Source organism: Megalops cyprinoides, chromosome 11 (genome assembly GCF_013368585.1).
Source record: "Megalops cyprinoides isolate fMegCyp1 chromosome 11, fMegCyp1.pri, whole genome shotgun sequence".
NCBI classification, from domain to species: domain Eukaryota; kingdom Metazoa; phylum Chordata; class Actinopteri; order Elopiformes; family Megalopidae; genus Megalops; species Megalops cyprinoides.
The window spans coordinates 28795926-28823609 of NC_050593.1; the positions used below are offsets into that span (position 1 = coordinate 28795926).

Here is a 27684-nt window from a genome sequence, read left to right on the forward strand (position 1 = left end):
ATGATGTGGTACCCCAGTATGAAATATGGTGATTCTTTCTAGACAGAGAAGTATCCTATAATACATGTCTGTCTGCTGGGCAGACTATACTGAATCTCCCTCTGAGTCAATAACATGTTGCTGTGTAGTATTGTAAAACCTTTCAGGCATGTATGTAAAACCTTGTAAAACCATGTAAAATGTGTATTCTGGTGATTTGTACAGAAACAAATAATCACAATATAGCATAATGAATATATAAGTAGGCCCAGTCTGATGTTGTAAGGGCTGACTGCAGGCATAGTTAAATGGGCAGAATGGTGATAGCAATGTGCAACAGGCTTCTGAAGATGAATCACTGTACTATCCATGATTGTGTTTGTTTCTATTTTCTCTTTTCAAAGACTGTCTAAAAATGTGGGTGATGAAGAGCTTTATCACTACACCAGAAGATTGTCTAATCAAATTAGTGAAGCTCTATCTTTGCCTTTTACAATAGTATGAACAGAGAAGCAAAACAATATAAACCTTATTCAGTTTTTAGCTCCATGCTGTGAAGTAGTGATTCAGTATCAGTATGGTTAAGTGAATAGTCTTGGAAATAAAATTTTTCAGGTTTAGCTCACTAGTAAGTTGTTGAACCCTTGATCGAAGTACTTCATCTGAATTCCGTCAGTAAGTGCACTGCTGTATGAAGGGATAATATCTGAAATGTCAGCAGTTTGAGATACCCTGCTAAGCAAATCATGATAAGTATATTCATTTTATCTGAACACACAATATAAGTCAATGCAAACACATACACACAAGTCAATACACACATTAAAAAAAAACAATATGTAACAGCGTTTAAAAAAAAAAAAATCAAGGACTATGTAGTCATGCTGTATATTGCACTGAATTTGCAAATTCTGCTTACTGGAGTGCAAGTGAAGAGTTAGATATCAATTATTAAGCCAATAGGAGCTACAGTGAACAACTTCCACATACGCCATTCTCTTTAAGGCAACAGTAACCAGCTTCAAACACTCCCACATCTGCAGATATTTTCAGACCCAAGGGGGCAATACTGTGCCTTGTCAGACCAGCATTCTGCATATCAGACCAGAGGAAATTTTCTGTCACACAACTATGAAGACCTGAGTGTTGCGGTGTAGCGTTGCATCGTGCAGGTGCAATGATCTGAGAAGACATTGATAGCAGGTAAGGTGAGCTCCCCTTCTTTGTCAGGACATTTTTGGAGCTGTGAAAGATGGTCCACATGCTTGGGATTCTTGGGGATTCAAAATAACCAGCTAGGAAAGGAAAGGAAAAAAGAAAGACAGGGGAAAGGAAAATAAATTCTGCCACAGTTATTATCTAACAAATTAACTCATTTTAGCAAAAAAGTGGTAATTGTTAACGAATGCTATCAGCTGTGAGGATGTGTTATTTTCCAGAGGGTGTAACACATCTGCATTCACACCAAAGAAAGACAAAGAAGAAGCCAGAAAGCATAGTTAATTCATAATGTTTCACTATTAACAGTTATAGGTTACACAAACTATCAGCCACTGGAGAGTCAGAAAAAGTGTGACACTTGATTGAATTACTGAAAGTTAAGGACAAGCACCACAGTTTTTAGATTTTGATCACATTAGCTGGAACTACACCTGTGTTGTATGTTTGGATTAAAAAAAAGGTGCACATGATGAAATACAATTTTTAAATGGGAATTTTTTGTTGTATGCAAATTCATGTCTTAGAATGTCTTATTGAGGATTATTTCTTTTTTTTTTTATCTCTTCAACCACTGAACTTCACATGAAAAAGATTTCAAAGGTATTTGTAAAATGCAAAAAGCTAAATACTACACAGAAGAGTACAGATTCCAGGTGTTGTCTTAGAACATTCAACCCACACACACATTGTTATCTAATTGCTCCACAAACAGCCTTATCCAAGACACCTCACTTGGCTTATATTTTTAATTGCTATCCAACTGCACAGCTTGAAATATTAGAAGGAATTTAAGAAAGGAATGTCACTCGAGGGCACAGCAGGCCTTGCAACCAAACCTATAATCTTTTGGTTACAAGAAGTCCAATTCTCCAACAGCCACAAAACACTGCTACCCACAGCATCTGTGTTTTTCAGATCTAAAAATGAGTCAGAGATAAAGGGGGACAACCTATCCTTCTGGAGTAGAAACATACACTTTCCTCAAAATGCCTCACATGAGAGGGTCATGCGATCAGGGAGAGAGAAAAACAAGGAATAGAAGTACATCATTTATTTGCTGTCCAGTCTCATGAATTTGGGGAAAACTGTGTAGGTCAGGTAACAAGTCTTCATTTTTTACATCTAAAAGACAACACTGATATTCACTGGCATCAGGCAGTTGCTCTGTATAACTCGGATTTGATCTGTCCCGTCCTCTGAATGAGCCGTATGAAATGGTGTAAAACCAAAGGGATTCAGACGGTGAGCTCATTCTATCAATGATGCACATTGTTGCCCTGCAGAGAGAGGAAATATGGAGCTCTGCCAAACTGCACAGAGCAGCGTTCATCACAGCTTTCAGCATTCACAGGGGGGTCCTCATGATAAAGAGATTGACATCAGCTCCCTGAAAACCAGTGAGCACCAATTAATGTAACATGAAATACAGTTCAACCTTTCAGTTCTGAAGTTAAGCCTATTCATCTGAGATATCTTGTTTTGTTTTGTATCATTATTTTGTTGGGGGGGGTTAGGGGAATTTGATGATTTAAAATCTGTAAATGGAAAGCAGAAGAAAACACACACACACACACATTACATGCATTCAGCAGATGATCTTATCCACAGCAACGTCCATCACAATAGAACATAAGTGTATCCATTCAGTTTAAACGAGCAACAGTCCCAGACCAGTGAGTGTAAACATAACACTATTTGAGCCCTATATAATGATCATTACTAACATTTTCTTTTAGTGTGACATATGTGTTTGAATGCATGTACAAGAAAGAACATGTGGGATGTGTGCCACATGTATGTTTATTTATTTATTTATTAGTGATGACTTACATATGTTACATTTGCACATTGCAAATTATTAATATGTTGAACTCAGGCGCATTTCTTAAGGGATCAAAAACAGTGCTCCATCTGCTTTCATTGGGTTCTGAGTCCAGCTCCTCAACTACTTCTCCACAGCGCTCCCTGTTTAAGATGTCACAGGAGAGGGCACAGAAGCCCATGTCTCAGCTGTAGGAAGCTACTTATTAAGAATCAGCTCAGCTGCTTGCCAAGCTAAGCTTTTGGTTCTCGGCTTAGCTGCCAGCTGCATATTCAGGGCCCAGTGTGAGACTGATTTTCGGAGAGGTTCATGCCTGGAATGTTTGCTGGGGAAGAGGGAGGGCAGACAGCACCCACGACAGGCCGACACCAAAGCCTCTCGCACACTGGGACGGATTCGGGGTGCAACAATGAAAAGTAGCTCTGGGACTTGTTTCCTTTGGACAAAGCAGGCCCTGTCCTCCCAGTCTGAGGACATGTTGATGGGGATGAGAATGGACAGCCAGACTCTCTGAATAATGGTAATTAATGAGGGCTGGACATCAAGCCCTGGCCACCAATCAGAATCAGAATCAGAATCGCTTTATTCGCCAAATGTACAATGTACACAGGAATTTGACTTGGTGATACAGCGCAGTGAACAAAAAGATATCAGAATAAGAAGACCACACTAGTATTAAGCAAATAGAGCAAATAGAAGAGTAGAGTAAAAAATGAGAAACATAATTAAATTAAATAACCGTAAATAAGGATATATATACAAATGAAGTAAAGAATATTTGTACAGGTTAAGAATATTTGCACAGATTAAAGAGTAATAATGTATGCTACACTATGCTACATATTGCACAGTCCCATACAATGTCCCATAAGTTGTGTGCGTGTGAAGTGCATGCGCGTGTGTGCATATGTGTGTGTGTGTGTGTGTGTGTGTGTGTATGTGAGGGGGGGCATTGGCGACAATGCATGGTGGGAGATGAGGTGGGAGCTAGGATGAGTTGTTGAGGAGAGTGATGGCCTTAGAGAAAAAACTGTTCAGGTGTCTGGTGGTCCTGGTCCTGATGGAGTAGAGCCTGCGGCCAGATGGGAGTTTTCTGAAGAGGCAGTGAGCTGGGTGTGATGGGTCCACCAATATCCTACTAGCAGTCCTATGTCCAGTATCATGGAGCAGTTGGCACTGTAGGCCAACTCTAGAGGGTGCAGAAGGGGATCTGTGATTGGTTTGAGGAAGGACAGGATGAGTTTTTCGAAGCACTTCATGACTACAGAGATCAGGGCAACGGGTTTGTAGTCATTCAGGCACGTAATTCTGTCCTTCTTTGGAACTGGAGCGATGGTGGCTGCTTTGAAACAGGGTGGTACATGGCATTCAGAGATGGACTGATTGAAAATGAGTGAGAACACTGGTGAGAGCTGGGTGGCACAGTGCCTCAGTGTGGCTGGGGAGATGCCATCAATGAGTGGGAAATGACCTTAATTTGGCTCAGATGGGTATAGGGGAGGAAGATTACAAGCCAGGGCACAGAGGTGAGGTGAGAGCTCTGTTATTTGTTTAACAGACAAATTTATTCACACAGCTCATTGTGAGCACACCAAACTCACTTTCATTTTCTACAACTCCTATTAATGTAGGCTGTTTTAAAATACTCAACAAAACTGTAACACTAGTTTAAATATTGTATTTAAAAATCACTGTTCTTGTTTTAGTCAAATAGGTAAGCTATAGTTCCTTTCATTACATTACATTACATTATTGGTATTTAACAGACATGCTTATCCAGAGCGACTTCCAGTACAACAGAACACACGTGAATTCTTTCAAGCTGAATGACCAACAGAGCAACTCCCAGACACTCCCAGACCATTGAGTGATTTTTTGTGAACAGAACTGGAGCACACAGGTGAAAATAACAGAAGTTGAATAGGAAGTACTTTGCTGCAATTCATTGTGCAGTCAGGGACTGTGGGGTCCTTTAAGATTGACCTGGAGACAGTAATACTGTAGATTCATTCTAGATAATTAGCAATTACTCAAGATGAGCTGAAAGGCCCATTCTTGTCACAATACTTGTATACGTTCTTATTTTAATGACTTGACCCAGAGCATGCCTGTGCACAGAATGACTATCACAGCATCATCATCTGTATATAATAGAATAACAGAATTTTTTCCATCCTGTGCTCTCAAATGGCTTCAGCATACTGACTAAAATATGTATCATACTCCTCTCAAGTAGAATATTGGATATGCAATACAGTACTCAGTCTGTGACTCCTTTTTAATTAAAGTATGGGCAATAATGCTGAAGTCAACAAGGTTAATTGCAGTTAATAAAATCCTAATTTGTTTCTTAATGAGTTTTGTACAAACCAAAGGGTAAGGATTGCATGGCTCAATGGCCTGTCAGGTTTAATTAATCCTGCAGGTTGCCAATGGAACTGAACTCAGCTTTCATTTAGCACCAGTTTTATTAGCATATGTCACAACATTTAGTACACTGTGAATGATTTACAATCACAAACTTATCATTAGTAGCAGTAGGAGTATCACTTAGTAGATACCTTTATTAAAAGGTCTTCAATTATTGAAAGGTACTCCATTATTAAAAAAATGAATGAACATTAAATAATGAATTCAAATATCAACAAACCAGTCTGAAGACCTCTTGAATGCTCTCATTGTTATATGCTTTTTACTCCTCTTTATGTACACTTCTGGTGTTTTGAAGTCAAATTTACTTCTCATTAGGTTCCCTGGTGTTTTAGTAACATTTACTTCATGTATATTTACCTAATAGCATTGCCTTTACTCTCTAATATCTACATATTATTCATTATATATTATTTTGGACACAAATACCAAGGGTGATTGCTCATTTATTGCTTATGTTATTCATATGTAATCTGAATAACCCCTCCTCTACAATTCTGTTTATGCAACTGCATTAATTTTCTCACAGTTTTTGAACAATACTTTCATGCCATTTTTAAACTGTTCTCAATCACAAAATTTTAATTGGCCTTTTAAGTGAAGCCCTACACAGTCACAGAAAATCTCAAAAAATATTCAGGAAACAGCTTGATTGTAACACCAGAAACTTGCAAACTTTTTTATTAATACTTGTTTCCTAAAACTATATGAAAATAGTGAGTAAAAACCATAGCAGCAAATAAGGACAATGGTATTTTGGACGACTCATATTGACTTCCTGTGAGGTAAAATTCAGATATACTGAACCTCCTGTCTATCTGTATTACTAGTAGACAGTAAACATTCAAATAAATGCATACATGAATCATACAAAATGTCAACGCTTCAAGTAGACCTTCTTTCTTTTAAATGAAGTTTCTGGTCCTGTAAAGAAGTGCTAAAAGAGAAGTTTAGACAGCAGCAAGTTTCAAAGACAACCATTTTCTTGTTAAATACATATTTTTTGAGGAATACGAAAACCTTCAAATGTATTAGCACACTTTAGTAAAAAAAAAATAAAAAAATCAAAAACAATGAAAAATACTTTCACAAGAAAACTAATCTTTTGAGGTTACTGTCCAACCCCCTCATTCAAAGGCAATCAAAAGAAACAAAAAGAACAAAACAGAATCTTGTCCTGTGTGCGCAAAAGAAATCCACAGGTGGATCGCAGCGCAGCCCATGTGGATACAGCACAAACAGAGGACTTCAGCACCAGTCTGGGTTAGAGACCTTTTCCTGCAGCTGTTGTTTCCTCGGTGTGGCTCAGAGGCGGCTTCCCGCTGCAGATGTTGTTACCCTGCCTTGCGCCCGCCAGCGGCTTTCAATCGTCTGCTGCTCATGACGTCTGTTGCTCTGGTCAAATGCCAGTTAATGAGATACTGCAGCGGGGAAGGACCGCCCGCTGTGGCGCATAAAGGAACACCGCTGCAGCAGGCAGCACTGCCCTCTGAGGCTCTTCATCGCTGGAAATACTTTGCAAATAGAGGTCATGCAGGCGATTGTCACTGTTCAGACTTCCGCACCATCACTGTAAAACCACACATTTGCTGTTTGTGTTCTTTGCAATGATTGTCACTATTATTATTATTATTATTATTATTATTATTATTATTTTATTATGGTGCTGTCATAATGCAGATAGTGATCTGTCACACAAGGTTGGTCTTGCTCAAACAATGCAGCAGTGCCCTCTGCTCTCACCTTGACATCGCCAAGTTCATTAGCATCAGTCAGGTGTGTAACAGGGAAGTGATCTGCAAATAAAGCACTTTGAACACTCACCACCCCAGAAAGCACCTGGGCTCATCCCGTTCGGATCTGTCACTAAGTTCACTGAAGTACATCTGATGACTTTTTTTAAAACTGTACTTGAAGCCCATGACCAGTTATGATTATGATTTATGCTGGAGTTATCCTAGGGATTTTCTTACTGATGGGCCACCTTCAGTCAAGCTCATAGTGATTTGGTGATTTTCCTTACCTAAGCAGAGGCTGTGTTCTGATATCCTTTACTGTTCTTGCCTGGATTTAAAACATGTCCTTTCAAATGGGTCTTTAGGCAAATTTATTAGGTCATTATTTTTAAACTTCATTTTTATGTCTGTCTAGTCATGCATGTGCCTATTGAATAGTATACGTTATAACTTTTCACCAGCATATTGGTTCCAGTGTATTGGAGTTCCTCTTTACTCTTATTGGATCCAATTCATTACTGCAGTTGAAAAAAAAATGTTGAATTCTTAACATTTTAAGTGATTTGTATGTCTCAAAGCCATCCTATGTCACAACGCCCTTATTCAGAAAACATGAGGGCCTGCTGAACAACTTGTGTTGCTCCAATGACAGCAACAATAACATGAAATGGTTAAAGCAGGAATTTCTCTGCATTAATGGGAACAGTATAGTGAACAAAACATTTCCTGCCAAGTTACACTGCCAAGCACTGTGCAGCTGACATAAAATATTAGGCATTCAGATGCCTGGCAATCTCTAATCGCCCAGTGCCAGCATGGAAGGGAAACCTTTCATTTTCTGCTGAAATGGCCCTGATCCTCTTTATATAGTAGAATGACTTCTGCTGTCCAAATTATTGATTTGTTTAGACATACCCTTATCCAGGAAAACATACATTGTGCATAACTTATATTTTGAATATTTATAAATATTTTTGTCCTGAGGCAGTTCAGGTTAATTACCATTCTTACAGGCATAACAATACGAACAGGGATAGCATATCAGCATTGATCCTAGCTAGAGTATATAATTCTACCAACAAAGGTTTTCTGAATTTTGATAGAAGCCCTGCTAGGGTGAGACTGCCAGGGCAATACATTCAGAGACCATTATCTCAGACAAATGTGAAATACACAATTTTAATATAACATATTAACCTACTAACTGTCACTGGAGCTCTTTTGAAATGACAGACTCAGCCGATAGTTCCTTGTTATAATAAGTAGCATAGTGTGCACTGCAGTCTTGACATGTCTGTGTGTGTACTTCCAAACTAAAGCAGCAGGTGGCTGCAACGTGCCTGTTAGGACAACAGGAAACAGTGCAATTCTTCTCTGGCTTTGATAAGAATGTGACAAAGAGTGAAGGCAGAAAGCTTGTGGATCGTTAGGTTCTCCACATTGTATGCAAGTAGCTGCATGATAGTTATGTTGTCAGCCATACAAGAATCACATGTCAATCCCAAAAAAGATGTTGAGTGATGATCCCAAATTAAAATGTACTCATAATATATAGTTAGCTGTATGTGAGCTTCATCAAGCCAAAAAAAACTGCATTAGTTATAACTTACATATAACAAATTTATTATCTTTATGTCAAGCTGTCAAAACTGCTCCTCACAGGGATTGACATTTACCTTGTGATTGGATAATACCAATAAGGGTGGACTACCAACAGGTCACCCAGGACAGCAGGTATTCAAAGGTCACATCAATGCAGCAGATTTGTCTTGACTTCAGGCTCTGTTTTCACTGTGAAATGTCGATATAAAACTCATTGGCATGACAATCCACCATAGACAGTCTAAGGATGGATACTGACAAAATCCACTGCTCCACAAAATATATAATACGCTATTCATTAAAAAGAAAACATCTCCAGAAGATCCTTGAATGGGATCACACTGCAGAATTTCTTTTAATTTCTTTTAATCATGGGAACTGCATTCAATAAGGAATTTGAACAGTTCAGATTTATGTTTTTAAGCAACATATGCAAGCATTACAACACAATTTACTTCATAGCGCTATACAGGAAAATCCTTGGATGTTTACTAAAAGTAGAGAAAGGGTAAATGAAATGGTAATGGGTAATGTTGTTCAAGTATTGGCATATATTTCCAGAGTTGGGATGGATTCTATGCAAAACCAAGCTGAGCCCACCTGCCTGTCATCACTGTCAGAGACAAACAGGACCCTCTGTCCTGAGGGGCCCGGTTGAAAGCGTTTCTTCACTTACTTTTTTCTGGGTTTATTTGACAGGGACAATGGATATTAACCAACATTTCTGTTAATGTGCCAGAATTAAAAAAGTATAGTCTTTATCTGCAGTTCCTGGGTGGGTAGTTAATTTAAAAGACATTACAAGCAAAAACTGATGTCAAATATGGAATGTGAAATGACAAGGAACATGAACAGCCAGTGCGCCACAAATGTTAGAAAGAAAAGCGAAAAAGGCACATGGGAAGCCACAAGACGGTAGCAGCATATACCAAGCAGCAGGACATATCAGACAGGGGAGACCGACACACAATTAGCAAATGAAAATCAAAAGCAAAAACAAATTGTAAAGACTACCTGTAGTTAGATCTATGACACAAAAAGTACAACCAACTACAAAAAGCACAGTGCACTAACAGATAGGGCCTAAACAAATGTCAGCGTAACAGCAAATTAACATTACCATTTTAATGCATTTGGTTTAGTCCTAGTATTGCGCTCACATATTTGATTGTCAATGAGCCATGACTAAGTGATTTTGAAAGGAATGATAATTGTGTGCGATTGTGATGGGTGTAATTTCTTATGTGCAATGGTATCATATTCCAACTCTGTGAGGCTGTGACTGAGAAAGTTCATTGGCTAAAAGGACTTGATCTTAGTGGTATAATACAATCGCTTCTTGTGGCTGTTGTGGTTGTCCTGCATGTGATGTACTTGTACATGTTTCACACAATGGATTTACACTGTTTCCCCTAACTCAGCCATCAGTCTCACTGCATAAATTATGGAAAATGCTTTAAAACATACAATTCTTTAAAAAGGGTTTTCAGATTGGCTAAAACAATTCCAACGTATTCACAGATAATAGAGGATTATGGTGTTAGGGGTTCTGAAAGGTTCTGACCTGTATTATGAAAACAAATAAAATATAAATAATAATACTAGTAATTCAACTCCACTTTATGCTGTGACTTCAACAGTAGACACTTGGGTAAATGGTACCCTTCCCTCGACAGTGGCTTAGAGAAAGCTGCATGCTGACATAAGACTTTAATGGATTGCTTTTATCCTTGTGAAAGTCACTCATTGACATAGAGTCCTTGTTAGATGCACACCAATTAGTCAGTCAGCTAGTAAGTTTATCGAGACTGTAGTCAATGCATCGGTTTTTGAGTGTGTCGATGACTGGAAATCAGTAAAGACTACGTTGCACTCCTTTGTTGCAAAGCTGCACATTGACATGAAATTACCTTTGAGGATGTCATTTTGCCTCTGTTGTATGTTATTAGCATTATAACATTATGTTGTTATTATGTTACATAATGTAATATATTTATTACATTGTGTAGTTATTATGTTACATCATTTTGTTTAATTTTAGGAAACTTGTCACAATGTCCAGCAGTCAATAGCTTGTGAGACACCATTCACTGCCGGAGACTCAGTTTTGCCTGGCAGCACCCTAACAATAATTTGGCATTATCATGGGTTAGGAAGTGGGATTATAAATAGAAAGTTACTGTGTCAAATCCTGTGTAAATTATTGTTGTTATAATTTACAGCAAGGCATGAATCTGAATTACGTAAGTGTATAGCTGTCCAACTGGGTGAATAGTTTTGTGAAATGTAAGCAACATAATTCAACCCTGGATAAAATCATATGCAATAAATAATGGCCACAACATTAATGTGACAGAATCATTTATCACATGTATGGTATGATACTGAGTTAAGGTAACCTAGCTTTGAGAGATGGATAGTGGCATGGTGAAGCAATCTAATATTGCAAAGGGTGCCTCCTCTTGTTTAATATCCAGACAGTTCCTTCTGTTGGCAAGGCAGAGTAAAATCCATACAGCGCCTCCTATTGGCAATGAGGTTTAATATCCACACAGCGCCTCCTATCAGTCATGTAGTTTAATATTCAGACCATGCTTCGAATGCCCTGTGATGAATTGGCAGGGCTAGACACTCCCCCCCTGTGGGGAAATTAAAGCTTTAATTACCTACATCCTGAGCTGCTGACAATGAGTCAAACAAATTTACACTTTCATTGATTTCCCAGAGACTCTGGCTGTGATTCCCTCATCAACAGACTTCTCACGTCTAAAATAAACTTGTGACTAACCGGGGCTGGAGATAAGCTAAACGCAGCACACTCAGAGCAAAGTGCTTCTGCTCTGCTGGAGGTGCTGGTGGGTGAGTACGTGGTGTGTATTTGTTTGTACATCCGGGGATCAGAATGTTGGTGCAGACTTGTCAGATTTTTTGATAAATAAACGTGACCCCTCTGTTTCTGGAACACAAATCATTATTGGTGAAGTCTTTATTTGCTCTGTGCACCACTATAAAGATTAAAATGTATTTTTATGTATGTGATGACTGCTTTGGTATATTTTGCATGTAGTACTATATGACACAGCTGTCAAAGGCCCTTTTTGTACCCACCATCCTGAATACCAAGAAGTGCAACCACCAGTTTAAGTGTCTAAAGCAGGACTGCTCCAGGTTTCTCAGAATTGCATTGGCAGGACCGCTCTAGCACGTATGGGTGAAACTTCAACAGGCGGTAATGAAAGGCCGGGGAATCTGCAGTCTAATTACCATGCAGGTGGTCTAATTAATCAAATTTCAAATCTAAAGTCATGAACTGCATCTTCACAGAAAGCTCTGGGTGTGCAATCCCTACAGCTAGAAAAGCAACAAGCAATTCCCGGAACTGTTTGGATAATTCCACTCTGCAAACTTCACAAAGGAATTACATGATAGAAGCATTTACAATATTATATACATTTCCTCTGTATTAAAGTGTAATTACTTCCTCTGTAAAAAAAAAAAAAAAATTACTATTGAAATTTGACTATCGGCTGCTGGACAAATTTCAGCAAATTTCCTGAAATTTGTAACATCATAACAGCTTCACATTCATAGTTTTGAGTTGTACTGAAGGACATCACAGTCTCTATGCAGGTGGTCTAATTAAACCAGCAGTTGACTGCTTTGTCATTTAATTTGTGCATTTTAATATAAATAACTTGTTTATTAGACTATTACACTGTTTTTATGTTTGGAAATGAATACCCCACTATGCATAAGCCTTTAGTTCGAGGCAAAAGAACGGTTACAGATTTTTCCATTTGCACCACAGCATGGTGCATGCAGCTTTGAGACGACTGAGGAAAATACCAGCACCTCTCACCTTTCCATCCAATGCAGTCTGCCTCCCTATAATAAAAGCAACATTTACATAGTATCTTTAAAGAATCTCAGTGCCTTACAGTGAAGGATGGTGTCTCACTTCATTCAATACTGAAATGTAGCACCCATGAATGATGTAAAGCAGTCATTTTGCACCACAAATCTGACTGCACGTCCACTGAGGTGAAGAGAGAGGGATATATTTAAGCGATTAAACTGGGGGCTGAGCACATGGCCAGATGCCACTGGATCTTTAATAACCTCACTGAGTCTGGGCCTCGGTTTAACGCCTCTTCCCAAGCACAGAAAGCTTCCATCTTTTTGTCAGCAGATCTATAACTAGCTTCAGGAGCATGGCTAAATTAACGCCCACAACATTCAGCCAGGACAGGGCAGGCAGCAGTCGGCTTCAGAGTGAATACAATGTGCTTCGTGTGACCATCGGCAGATGCAGACCTCCGAAATACTGCTGACAGAAACACCCAGCACCACCCCCGCGCCCCAAACCCCCCACCCCCTCATTTTCGTGCACGTGTCACTGAGTTTACTTAGCGCTTTGTGCGCTCCACAGCTTGGTCTAGTGGTCTTGTACCAGCAGTAAGCTATTGGCCTATTACAAAAGGCCCATACCAGCACAAATTTGCCAGCCGGAAAGGAGTAATAAAAATAGGTCACTCGTTAAGAATTTATAACAAAGAGGCTTGGGGGACAGCAGCTGGAAAATAAAACCAGAGCGAAAGGGACCAGTGTTATGAGGCCTTCAGGGAGTGCACTGGGCACAGCAATTGGATTCCTTTCTGAAAACACTCTTACAGACACACTTGGCTTGGCCATTATTGAATATGTTTGGGGAAAAAGTTTTCAATACAATATATGAACTGGCAAAAAATATGTAACTCAACCATGACCTAAAGTCAACTACATTTTTAATACTTTTGCCAACATGAGCCACAAAAAAAAAAAAAAAAAAAAACGCTCAAATAATAATGTAACCAACAGTACAGACCTTTTACAGAATTACTATCCAATTAGTGTCCTTGATGGTCAGATTTCATGAACAGTTTTCATGAAACATCCTCAAACCTGCAGAGGCTTAGTAAATATACTTATTCAGATGCGCAGACCTGCAGAGAAAGGATGACAATATATGGAGTAACTACATAACTGAGTACCACACAGACAATGTTTCCAATACATCGGCATGGATCAAGACACACCAGAGCTTGTATCCGAAGAAAGCATTAATGGAAATAAAATCTTAAACTGCAACAAATCTTATGGCCATTTCCAGACACTCAAAAGGTTGAGATGGGCAGAATTTCTCTATGGTCTTTTTTCGGTCAGTTGGTCAGTTTGGACATTTTTTTTTCCTTTTTTAAAATTTCAATAATTTAATTAATTTTCAAGTGTACAACAAGCTCAGACAGAATTTTCATTCCTCGGAACTCTATTATCTATATACTTTCTTTAAAATAAACATATTGACCCAAAATTGTGAAGGAGAATGTGCAAAAATAGCCCTGACTTTAAAGGACAAAAACCCATATCTTAATTCAAAGGAGGGGTAACCACCTAAACTGCATTTTTCCCAAAATCAGTGTACTACATTTAAATCAAACAGGATGCACTTTCAACTTTATTGACATTTGGCAAGACACAGTAGAATTTCATGAAGCATACTCAATCACCTCAAGTAGAGAAATTCAAAATTATCTCATAAAAAAATCTCAGCTTGTTTGCAAATGTACATTGGAGACTATAACGTTGCATTGCTTTGATATTTCAACCAACTCAGTCTAGTAAACCATGCATTTGTTGTAGCTTCTGAGAAGGTTTTCATGAGGAAAAAAAAAAGTTTTAAGCATTAACGAATCTTTACAATTGAAAAAAAGACATCACAGTTTAAGCAAATTAAAGTCATTTTAAAATAACCAACAATGATAATATGAAAAAAGGTGCAAAAGGCAAGTATGATCTTAGGATAAGCATGGATTCCAGTTGGAAAGTGATTGCCAAAGCTGTATTCGTATGTATTATTATGAGTCAGCCAGTCACAACAGAAATACATGTTCCTGAATAGTGCACATAGTATTAATTGGCATAAGCTTATGACAGTTCAGTTCAAGGATCAAATCAAGAAAAACTCTCCCTACTCAAGCAAATGTTGTTTAATACCAGCAATACCATAAAACTTTTGCAATTTACAAGGAAATATTTCTAAAATGTGGGAAAACTCTAAAATGAACTAACTGTAATGAAATTTCTGAGCTCTGATTTGTAAATCAGAAGTGGGCAAGATCTGGGGAAGTGGACAATTGCATAGAGTTCCTTGGTTGCATATTTTTGGCTTTTTATGTTTATGCAATACAGATAAACCCTACAAATATCGCCACTGGTGTGTGTACAAAATCTGAATATTCAAGCAAGATGCTGCACGTCACCAGATGGTTTGGGGGGGAAAGTATACTGGAATGCTGGCTACTAGGTTCTAGGGTACATTAATATGTCTAAGAGTGTGAAATCAAATTTGTTCGTGTGAATTGTTTGACAGCACCACTGTGGCATTGTTTTCCATTGATTGGGCATGGTGGAAAATCCTCAAAGAATCAGACATAGCAGGAATGTTTATAGCCACAACCTGGAGATGAAGAAAAAAAAAAATTAATTCTGGGGAAAAAAACATGTAATGCTACAGCTGTATGACAACATGCTATAAATTGAAATTAATATTATATCACCAATATCAATATCATAACTAAGTAATTTCATATGCCACCAATAAATGCCAACAAAAGGCAGTGCAACAATGAAATATATCAACTGATATTGATTCATTTAATCATGAAAGCACAACACAACAACACAAGTGATGAACTGGAATCGCATAAAAAGCACTTTTAAAGGCTCACTGCAGAACAGTGGTGGTGAATTCTTTACCTCTAGTACAGCAAGAAGAAGCGTGTTCTGTGAGATGCTGCCATGTTCTCTGACACGTTCCGCACTTTCAAGTAGTTCACAAACCCTCGGAAAAAGAGTAGGAGGCCTTGGAGTGAGAGGGAAAAGAGAAAACCAGAGGGCTTAATTTTCATCATGACCATTCTTCCCACACACTGACTTGTTTATGTTCTGTGCTAATATGACCCAGTATGCCAATTTTCATTTCAACACATCAGATCTCACCTTTCCACCTTTGACTGACCCTATAGCTTCGATTTTAATTTTTCTGGTACCATCCACATTTGCCTGTATGTGCTAGATACTTAATATTCAAAATTATTCAACAAAACCCACTGTAGTACGAAAACAATGCCGAGTGATCCAGCATATCCACTGCACGTGTTGTACGTTTTCGAGACTGTAGCGTCTCAACCACTAGGTGGCAGCAAAGCACACCTTGTCTTTCAATGGTGGGGAACTTTAGGCCTACTAGTTGCCTAAATAATTTTTTTTGTTTTGGGGGCAGGGGCTGAATTATCTGAAATCTACATTTCTGACATTTTCTTCAGTAATTAGTACAGAAGTGCTTTGTTGCTCTATGGCACACGAAGGAACTGGAAGTGTGGAGGCCATCATTAGCAAACACATGGCTACATCTCATGGAAACTAGTAGTAGAACGCATCGCATCTTCCTTTTTTTAATAATTAAAAAGTGTTTCAATCAAAATGGGCTACATCACCTGCCTGATGATGACAGAGACCATAACGGCATAAGAAATCAGCTTTGATCTGGTAGGGATAGTGGTAGGTAGGACAGCAGGAGTTGGCTCGAAAAACCCCTGGCACCCTGCAATTCGCTTAGGCTCCTGCGTTTCAAATCTATCTGTCCTCTATCCAGTGTCTGCGTCCTGATGCATAGTGAGTATCACAGAGTGAAAGGTAGCCATTCTGGCGCACGTGTGTGTGTGTGTGTGTGTGTGTGTGTGCGTGCGTGCGTGCGTGTATCAGAGGAATGCATGCACTTTGCCCTGCACTTCAAATCAGGTGCAGAGGCTGTCACAGTGGGATGGGCTTCATATTCAGCTGGCATTTGTGAGTAATTAAAAGGGAGAAACAATTAAGTGTTGAAATCTAAGAAAACAGTCCCACTAAGTTATTAAGTGCACAGACATATTTTCAAATCACTGATTAAAACATACAAGACATTTCCGCTCAGTTTCAGCTCAGCTCAACTTTCATGGACTGTTTTTATAGGAATATAAATGTCTACATCATTGGTCGGTATCTCAAAAAATTGTTGTCTGAAAACTAACGCTGTAATACAACAGATCCATGACTACACTAGCTGCCTTTACCCAATTCAAAGTTCTATACATATGGAAGCAATGTGACTTCCAGTGAAATACCTTGGCTATCTTATTTGAAGTAGATTAATGTTTACATTCACAGTCAAATACATATGCCATAATATACAACCTTTTTGACATAAACACCACCACAAGTGTTCAGTTCATTTCATGAATTTCTGTTTATACGACAGCAATCCCTTTAGACTGGGCCAAGTTATTTACACTTCTAGTTACTTACAGCTATATTCAACAAAACCTTCTGACAAGGCAGTTACTTCAGACTGCATTTTATATTTTAAATTTTATTTTGCTGGTAAGTATATTGCCACTGTATTTTCTCAGAATATTTTTATTTTAACTCACCAAGAACAAGGAATATCCACCAGAGCCAGTACTGCCCATTGAAGTATCCAGTAAAATAGTCTGAAAACTGAAACAAAAATCACAAAAAAATCAAATACTTCCTAAGCATTGTGCTGTAAATGTCAACTCATTGGACCGGGATGGAAACTAAAGATAACTCCACCCAATGGACAGTGAATGACCTGCTAAAGGAACCAGTCACACTTTTGACTAAAATCATAAACAAAGAAATCAATGCCATGGACAAACCTCACACTGACAAGTTCTCTTACCCGATTATTGGTGACTTTAATTCTTTTTTAACAGTAATGTTATATCTCTTGGCTCTAATGAAAAGCTGTAGCTGGTAGTATCAGTAGCCGGGAGACAGGCAAGCTCACAGTTCTCATACATATAATAAAACATATCTAATTTTAATTTTGGACCAGACCTCTCCTTGAAAGTGTTCCCCAAGGCTGCACTGAACACTTATTAGATGATTCTATTAGATAATCTCCTCCATAGAAAGTCTCTGCCATTGCTGATTTGCTAGTTTTAATGAATATTCTTAAAGGGGAGAGTTCTACAACAGAACACCAATAGCTAGCACAGCAACACCGATAGGACCAAAGCCTAATTTTACCAACTGCAACCTCCAGGTGCCTGAACATCTGGTCATATTACAGAAAATCTGAGATTAAAAAAATGCTGAGGCATTTTCATAAGGGTTTGGTGTAGAAATGGAAAATTATTTCAAAAACTGTACTGGAAAAAGAAAAAAAACAGGAAAAGTGTCCCGATTCAGTGGAGATGACGGATTCAGTGGTTGTGGGGGCAGGAGACACGCACCCTTACAATGAGGATCCACTTGATAAGGGACAGTCCAAAGCCACAGATGGCCCCGTAACGTCCAGCGATGGTGTTGGTCAGGCAGAAAGACAGGCAGAAGCCGATCCAGTTGAAAAGGAAAGCCACTGTTTGGGGATGGAAACAAAGAAAATCAAACTGTATTATATATAACATCTGTTTACCATCAGCACTCCTAAAAAAAAAGGCAGCATGATAGAATGCTATCAAACCTTGGTTAAAACTATGATATGGCAGCAGAATCCCTTAGAAACCTTTAAAACAAAGGATTTATGCCGCACCATTTTGCACTTTAACGCACAACACATCCTTTTTACATTAGCTCAACTCGGTTAAGAGAGATTATGCAAGTAGAAGACTTACTGAAAAAGGCCAGCATAAATATTCCATCGTTGCCAACTCTCAGCTGATCTGCATCGCTGAAATCATCACGAGGCGGGAAATCTTCCTCTGGCTTCAGGTGATTGAACCAGAGAAGAAAAATAAAATCACTTCATTGCAAATGATCTAATATTGATGCAAATTCAAACACAGCTTAAACTCTGATACATCTGATGTTCTCTAGCAATCCACATTCCCACTTAAAGCAGGCATGTATACACGGTAGGACAGCCAAATGGGCTTCTAGCCAGAAGTTCACAGGTTCAGACTCCCCTAGTGAGGCAGTGCTGTTCGACCTCTGACCAAAGTCTTCATCAAGCTGCTTAAGTAAACATCCAGCTCTGTAAATGGGTAATATGGGAAAAAACATATCCTTTGCGAGGCATCCTGAACAAGGGTGTCTGTTAAACCAGCGTTTCCCAACCCTGCTCCTGAAGGCACACCGTCCTGCATATCTTGTATCTATCCCTGCTCTACCTACCTGACTGAACTCATCAGTGGCACTTTTGATTAGCTGAGCACACCTGATTTAGTCAAGCAGGAAGGATACATAGAAGATATGCAGGACAGTGTGCCTCCAGGAGCAGGGTTGGGAAACACGGTGTTAAACAAATCACTCAAGCTACTACGACTGGTAACAGTAATCATTACCATTAATACTACCACTACTAATAGTAATAATAATGCTAATAATGCTAAGAAGAAGAGGAAAAAAGGAAGAGAGGATTTACACGCTGCACCACATCCACAGCGGTGGCCGCCATGGCCGCAGCTTTAGCTTTCTCAGCTTCATCGTAGGTAGGCAGTGAGGTAGCAACACTGTATGGAGGGGGCACTGGTAAGTCACCCTGAAAGCCCTCTGTGGGAGACCAGAGAAGAAAGTGGGTTATCTTCCGAACACACACAAACCATTTGGGCAAGCACGTCATACCACAAAATGAAACGACGCTAAAACCACCATGCCCACGGGATTGGCTTGACCTAATTTTGGCGGCTAGCAGGAAGTGAGACTTGGGCCATTAGATCTGTACCAGAGAAACGAGAGTTTAAAACCCCAGGCCCAGGCCGTGACAGAGAAGCACACTGCACCTGGAGCCGCGCTCGCTCCCAGCGCGATGCTGGCATAGGGAGGGGGTGGGGCCTCTGCTTCTGCTGGCACCGTTTGATCAGCAGGAGGCGCCACTGCGGTGGAAGCGGTCGCCTCTGCACTGGTGGACGCGGTCGCACTGGTGGATGCTTCAGACGGATCGTCCTCATTGTGTAACTGGGTAACAGAAGACAAAACAACCAAAACAATGAAACAGACACGGTCACCAGAACTGCAATTACACTGCATGAGAGGCCCCCGATACAATCTAAAAACAATGTGCTTTGTCCTTAAATTTGAGTACTGATTTCTGACAAAAATAATTTTTGTGCCAAAATTTTCATACCACCGTGAATTTGGAGGCTGCTGGCATTAATTATTAATGTGTACCAATGCAGCAGTTCAAAGACCTGCTTAAATTTATGGAATGAGTGCTCTGTAGTATGACTGAATCTGGCACTGAAACTCAGTGAGGCAATCCGTATAAAGACATCAAAGAGGATGAGCCTGGCACAACTCATCTGCCCAGAACACACAGTACCCCTCAGCCAGTCTTACAGCACCATTCCTCAATTCCAATGGCGTGGAGACACAGCTCTGAGTTCAGTCTTTAACCAAGACTTCCTACAGAAGAGACACGAGACGAAGCTCACAAGAAAAGCTCATCAAGAGACAAAAACAGCTGAACTGACGCCTTCCAAAACTGGAAAATAACATTTTATTGCAAAAAAGAAATATGATTATGCTAATCTGCTGTTGGTGTGGTCACATCTAAATTGGCACAGTGGACAGCAGCAGAGAGAGAGATATGCATGTAACATATGTAACAGTCATAAAACAATGGCACATGACTTTGTATTACCATCCTAAGATTGACCTGGTGTGTGTTTTCTCCCTATACGTCTCTTGTCTTTTGTGACAATATGGATTTTTCCATCCAACTGTAAAAATCCATCCCTCTGTAAACTCAGTAAAACATAAGTGACAAAGACCCATTGTATGTAAAATCCTTTTTACATGGCACTGAGCTACCTTACAAGTGTTTTAAAGCTCAACCAAATGTGTTGGACTCAAAGTTTGTTTCATTATGAGAAGCCGTGGGAAAACCCCTCAGGAGTTGCATAAGGTGCTAGATTCTTTAATGGCATGAAATGCACTAAAACCACCAAGGAACCCAGAGGAAATAACTGCTTTTGAAGCCGACAATGAAACATGACAGAATGGAGTTTTATATACTTCGGCTGAATGTGTTCCTGTCAAACCACGTTATTTTATGCATACGTGTGAGATGCACAGATCAGTCTCTGTGTTTAACTGACTTTTTCTTTTACTCCACATACAAACTGGAACCTCGTATTTAGAACAAATACGGCAAGTCTGCATGTTAAATACATGAGGGATTCAATTTCCACGTGAGTGAAATTCAAAATCAAGTACTACATGGAGATGAAGGTTACCTAAACTTGCATGGGATTAATAAACTGCAAGGGTTCAAGGGCCTAGAAAGGTATGAAGAAAACATCGGCTGACTTGCACTCGTGTGATTGTTAGGAAAACACAACACGACAGCATGAAAACATGAAACATTTTCAGTGCGTCCAGGGAAATCCCCCACATTGGTTAAAACGGAAAACCACTTCCTTGCGTAGTCTGTGGCTCCACCAATGAAAGGCCTAAATACGCTTGATGAGCGGATGGAAAAACTTTTTTTACCACTTTTTTGGCATTGTGGGCAACTTGGCCACATCAGCCAACTGCCATTAGACTTTACCTAGAAATATACAGCCTATACTTTGGTATGGTATAGGCTATAATGGTATAGGCGAAACAGATAAGAACCACTGTGCCACTTAGGGACTGGGGGTCTGAATTCAGAAAATAAATTTACCTTCCATATGTAAAGAGGCTACTTAAAATATGAATATGACATTTTATGTTTTATGTTAATGTTTACTGAGTTCAATTGTTTCCGATCTATTTACTACACCAGTTAAATCAGACTGACTTACACTGGGGCATCGTGTCATTGGTGCTCTGTATTGTCAACATCCTGGTTTGCTCCTGCGAACTGGACTAAAACCCTTATAATAATCATAATAAATATTACTAGGGTGAATATTTCCATTATGACTAGTAAGCCTATCAACAGGAGGAATACAACAAAAATAGTAACAATTTAATGTAGTTAAATAACTTCTTTCTTAGAGGCTCAAAGAAAAATTATTATGCACATGTTAAACTTATTTGGATATTTCACAGAGGTCATGGGCTTTTAAAACAAAGCCTTGAAGTCCTGTAAAATCCCAACAATGTAAGATTTTTTCTTTGTACTTAGGCTACAGTGTTTGGGGTCTGAACAAGCACACCAGTGTCTTCAGGGACAAAATCAATAGAGCATGTGGCTGGTTTTTGTGCAGATAATCATAGTTTCTGATGAAAAAATGTACTTTATTTATTTACAAATGGATTTGCAATGAGAGGTATGCCAGTGAACTAAGCAGAGGGATTACAAACTACTGCAGAGGAAACAATGGCTTTGGCCCATTCAACTGGCCCCAATCCCTGCACAATCTCCTCTTCCAAACCCAAAATTTTATCACATGGCACAGATTCTTCTCAATATTAATGGAACCACCACTTCAACATAATGAATATTCAAACTTCTCATGTGGGCATTTGCTTTGACATTTACGTTCACTTGCATTGACTGGCAACACAGCAATGTGGTTGGAGACTTTCGCCTATTACCAATAGGTTAAAGATGGACATTTCCAATCGGGCACCACAATAACCCCGAACGAGACCATCCACATGCTTTCTTGATGCTTTTGAAAATAAAACTAATCTTTTGAGTATTTGCAGAGTGAAAGTCATAAATTTGTGAACATTTATCATTTCAACTAATCGCCTATCATACTTCAAGTCATTCACCTGCAAATTTACCACTGACAGACTGCAAACAATTTTTTGCCCCTTACTGATGATGTAATACAGAACTCTGGACTCTACTGTACTAGTAACACTGTGATGTCCTTAACAGCAGCACTGAACAGATTAGTCTAAATATCTTGGAAAGCCTGTCTGGGAGACTGCAGAATTAGAACTACACACTGTAACCTTCTTATATTAATAATTTTCAGTCCCTTTCAAAGTCAATATTCAGACATTTCAAGAATTCAATCAAAAACCACTAGGTAGCAAGCAACCATGACGTTTTCAAGCAGAATTGCTGGTGATTTTCACCTAGGACAAGAGTGGGCTTGCATCTACTGCTGATGTTTCACAATGTGGAAAATACAACGCGAATAAATGAATACTGAGAGAAAATGTAAACATCTTGTTCACGAAATTTAAGTAAGTACACCTGCAGACAACAGTAATGTTCACCATACTGGGCAACAGAGGGTGTTGCCAGAGATGCATAGCCCAGACATCCAGTCTGTTTCTGATGAATACGCAAATATGGGTGCTGTGAAAATTACTTACATGTGAAAAATGATTTTGATGACAATATTGGGCATGGCACACAAACAACTACCAATTAATTTATCATTACAATGCTTATTACAGCTAAAGTTCCTTTAGTAGGCTTACACACCCCCCCCCCCCCCCCCCCCAATAACCAGAAAATGAATACATTGCATTGGTGGATTAAGAAATAGTCTGGGTCAGAACATTTGAACAAGCAGCCTTCATAACTGTGCAATGTATAACTTCCAACACATGATCTTTACTGAGCTAAAGATGAATGTCCTCAGGACAGGAGAATATTTAAGCTCTTATTGCTGACTCTGCAGGGTTACACAACACATGTCATCTACAATGAGTCACCTGTGGCAACTCGATCTTATTTATGTCAAGAGGATTCCAGTGCTAAAACTTTCAGATACTATTATTAAATGTGCCATTAAACTGACTACAGTATCAGCTAAAAGACTGAACAAGACTGTTGTTCAGTAATGCAACTTATACTGAAATTATATAAAATATACTATGCCATATTAATATATGTGTGTAAAAGTTTGGAATGCTATTCCTCATGCATGCGTGAGGAGTATATGTAGCCCTACACCTAACACATTCCAAATGTTTTTTTTTTCTCTCCATTTATGCATGGTATTGTTAGTGTGTGTTGTTAAAAAGTTAGTTTCAAGGCTCTAACATTTTCAGTGAAATGAAAGATATGCAATTAACTGAGCAATATATCACAGGTGAAGGCTACAGGCTACCTTTTCAAAATATGTGTATATTAATATTGCACCCACAATAGTGAAGACATAGCCAGTGAGAGGAAACAAAAAAACAGTATCTGATTCTGAATGCTGTACAAACATTAAATATGGAGCTGAAAATTGAAATGAAATACTTTCTATGGGAAAAATTATTAAACTGGATGTTAGATGATTCACGCCACCCCCTGACCTGAAGCTAGGCCCTGCCACTCACCTTAATGTTTTGGCAATATTACTTTGAGGGAGTTCCACAGAAGAGGGTGAGAGCTCTCACCTTTGTAATGCATTCTTACACATAAAAGCTCCTGCTTCTGCCATCTTTTCAAATCGTTTGGTTTACTTTTACACTACCCATACAGAACCAATGTGTCCATTCAGAGAACCGTGGGATAGCCCTCCCATCCAAAGCCTGCAGAATTGCTGACTTGATCAAAGCAAGAATTTGAGGGCCTAATAATCTCCTTCTTGTCTCTGAAATCCACCCCCTCAATTCTAGAATGTCCTCCCACATGGCACATTAGCTGTTAGGAGAAGGCATCATATTGATGAGTGTTTTTTCCCCTATGGAAGAACCCTCCCAGGAGGAGTGATGTAAAAAAAAAAAACCTTCAAGTGGTGAGACTGACCAGCAAGTGTGCTTGCAGAAAAATAGTTTCCATGCCAATGAGTGATTTCCACACCTTTTTACATCAGGTTTTAATGCCGTAACATTCAACTTTATGACATTGTGCATTCTGGACCTCAGTCACTGACGCCCACACAACTATTTCTGCCACTCTCTTTTGCACAATAACCCACCTAGTTGTGATTTCTGACTCGTCACTTCATGATTTCTACCCATCCAGGACAGCACCAATCAATACTTGTCCTGCATAAACAGAAGTACCTTCACCAAATTGCGTGAGGTGCAAAAATCTAGTTATGATGTCTGCCTAAGGCAATATTTGGTTTGGGGGGGGGGGGGGGGTTGGCATGTAATAGTTGAACCAAGGATGGCGGAATAAAAAATAATTATGGTACTCTCCACTAATTTAAGAGCCAAGCTTTGTAATCAGGCTTTGATGCTTGGTGCTGTAGCCCCTGCTTTTCTGTGAAATTGAACCTGAGTGCTGGTTTGAAGGATGAACAATACTGTTGTGCTTACCCTGGCTCACAGCCCCTCTCCCTTATGTCTCACTACCAAGCTGCATTTTTCAGAATCAAATTCTGACCTGCTATCTGCAGTTCCAGTAGCCCAATGGAAGAGTAAGCCACATAACCAAGAAGCTCAGCACCGAAATATGAGGGAGGGGGGAAAAGACAACAGGAAGCAGTGACACCTAACCACACACATCAAAATACAACCCAATTTACCCTAAAAAGGAAAACCCAGCAGCCACGTACCGTGACACGCTGACGCAAGCCTTTTGTGGTCGTTGCGTAGCAACTGTCTAATATGCAGGAGGTAAAAATCAGATCTAATGTTACAAAAATGGCGAATAATCTGCCAATTAAACCAGTGAGTGTGGTGTACCTCTTAGATACTTTAGTCGCAGTAGAAAGTACTACAGGCCTTAAATTCATGCTAAAAATCAAACTTATAAATAAATGTTTCTGTGTCAAAGGATTTGTTGAAAGATGAAAACACCTTAACTGTAGTTCCTGGGAGGTTACAGCTGCTATGCTGGGTACAGTACATTAAGGAGGCCTACATTAGCTAAATTTTGAGTTGATGGTACGGCTCTTAATTTGCCCTTTTTCTCTTCAATACTGGTAATACTCCCCTACTCTTTTCTCCATATACTCTCAACTCAGTGTTAGACTGCTAGCCCTGCTTACCACCAGTTTCATTCCATTGACCACAGCCACAAATTTAAATGCCAGCCGAAACGGTTTCTTCGACAGAAAAGGAAAAAAAAAGTGTCTTTATGTCCTAATTCTCCATAGCAACTGAGTATCAAAACGGGAAGGCTATTTTTAAACCAACCGTGGGTTCATGTGGCCAGTATAGCTAATGTTACCATCAATGCTGCCACATGGTTTTGATACCTATTCTAAATAAAACACTGGTTTAACTATCTTGGTAACTGTTACCAGAGGCGTTAGTTAGTTTAGTGTCTTGCTAGTTAACTAATTGTTTTTAGGCTAATTGTATCCTCTAACGTTTGCCAATTTATACTCAAGTAAAGCATTTTTAATGCCGCTGAACATTTTAAATTGTTAATTACCGGCTTTCCTCCATTTAAAACTACGCAGTTAACTCATTAGGCCCCACGCATCCGTACATATTCGACGGTGTCCTATCAGAATACATACATTATCTTACTAACTGGAAGGGGCTCGCTAGCAATCAATACACTGCATTGACGAGGACTCGCTAACAATGTTACGCAACAAACTTAGTGTAAACATTAGCTACGTAAATGTCCACTTGCTAGCTACTTTTTGGTCAAGTACCTAAAGAAGAAAAACACTGTTTGAGAAATCCGATATTAACAGGAGTAACTAGAACAGCGGGCCATCTGTGTAACGACGCCTTGTTAGCTAACGTTAATTTAGCTGTTGGACGCAAAATAAAATATTGTATTTTAAGTGCGTATAGACAGCTCACTGAGTAGCCGCTGGTGAGTAGCTGAGCTACTTAACTAATAAACAAACCACAGTCATGAGTTATTTTAGCAAGACTAAACACTGTCATTCGCTTGGTGGCTCGCTAACTCGGATTATACACCGCAAACGTTAGCTAGCTAAACAGCTAATGCGGAAGTACGACTGTGCGAGCTGGTTAACTAGATAATTACCCACAATTCAGCGCCAGCTACCTGGCTAACTTGAAACGCCAAGTTAGAGATTTCGTTGTTTTTTTTTTACCAACAAATTAAAGGTAAACAGCCAGTCGAATAATTTCCTTACCACTTGGTATCGGCTCGCTGCTTGGTGATGCTCCATTTTTTGTTGGTTAGCTAGTTCAGCTTGCTGGCTGGCAGCAGCGAAAACTTAATGGGTTATTTGATTCTAATACAATAGCTTGCTTGCTACCTATTGTTCCGTGTTCGGGGAAAAACAACTTGACTTAGCCAGCTTGGTACCCAGGTTGGTTATTTACAAAAAGAACTACGTGTCTCCGCTTGCATTGGCGTGCATTCTGGGCAAATCTTTGTGACAGAGCTGCTGTGGAAAAAAAAACAATCACTGTGAGCTGACGTAGTGGGTACGCATGTGCTGCGCCTACTTCACATAACGTTACAGTAACGCTGCGTCCTAACCACCCGTTCTCCCCTATTCCCTAAACCGAAGTCAGTGTGAACGTTTTCCCGACATCACCGTGTGGGCCAGTGAGTAGCCAGGGGTGGAGGAGGAGGCGGGTTAAATGTTCACTTTGGGATAACCTCCGTCCTTGATAAGCGGCTAGCAACAATGACATTCTAAGGGACCGAGTTTTTTTTTTCCACGACCATGTGACCTGCCAGTCTTTCAACCTGTATTTGAATAGTTATATCCTCCGGGTAGGTACTCCGGTCTCAGCAGAGAAATCCGCACAGACATTATACAATCGCACAGGCAATTATACTTATACAATCGAAGGTTGTGATGCGAAACAGTAGTGGGGGGGGGGGGTGTACGCAAACTAAACGTGAATGCGGGAGCAACATCGAGAAGCATTTCTTTGAATGAGAGATTGCAACAATATCCATCTGGTACACTGCGTACTGACGAATGTAATTTGTCTTGTGCTACCTGCGTCAAATCATTAAACCACACAAAAAGACAACGCTATAGAAAAACACACGATGCGATTAAAAATGACAAAAACAAGACTGACGTGGGAAAGTTCTAATCCTCTGTCAAAAAACGAGGAAAC

General features: G+C 39.4%; 1 protein-coding gene across 1 annotated transcript; it reads right to left on the bottom strand.

Moving 5' to 3' along the window:
* Positions 1-14587: 14587 nt before the first annotated feature.
* ndfip2 (Nedd4 family interacting protein 2) lies at positions 14588-27181 on the bottom strand. The gene is made up of 8 exons (XM_036541341.1): positions 26736-27181; positions 19614-19788; positions 19256-19383; positions 18507-18597; positions 18126-18250; positions 17298-17364; positions 15586-15691; positions 14588-15286 (listed from the first exon to the last, which is right to left on the bottom strand). Exons 1-7 carry the CDS (start codon positions 26769-26771, stop codon positions 15588-15590), a joined length of 726 nt encoding a protein of 241 aa, XP_036397234.1. The 5' UTR covers positions 26772-27181; the 3' UTR covers positions 14588-15286; positions 15586-15587.
* Between the last annotated feature and the right edge of the window lie 503 nt (positions 27182-27684).

What these genes read in the sequence shown, in the direction of transcription:
- ndfip2 (XM_036541341.1), bottom strand. Translation starts at nt 26,771, where the DNA reads ATGGAGCATCACCAAGCAGCGAGCCGATACCAAGTG. An exon ending in CAGCGAGCCGATACCAAGTG is followed by an intron (nt 19,789 to 26,735) that starts GTAAGGAAATTA and finishes TCTGTTACCCAG; the next exon opens with TTACACAATGAGGACGATCC. An exon ending in ATTTATGCTGGCCTTTTTCA is followed by an intron (nt 18,251 to 18,506) that starts GTAAGTCTTCTA and finishes ATCCCCAAACAG; the next exon opens with TGGCTTTCCTTTTCAACTGG.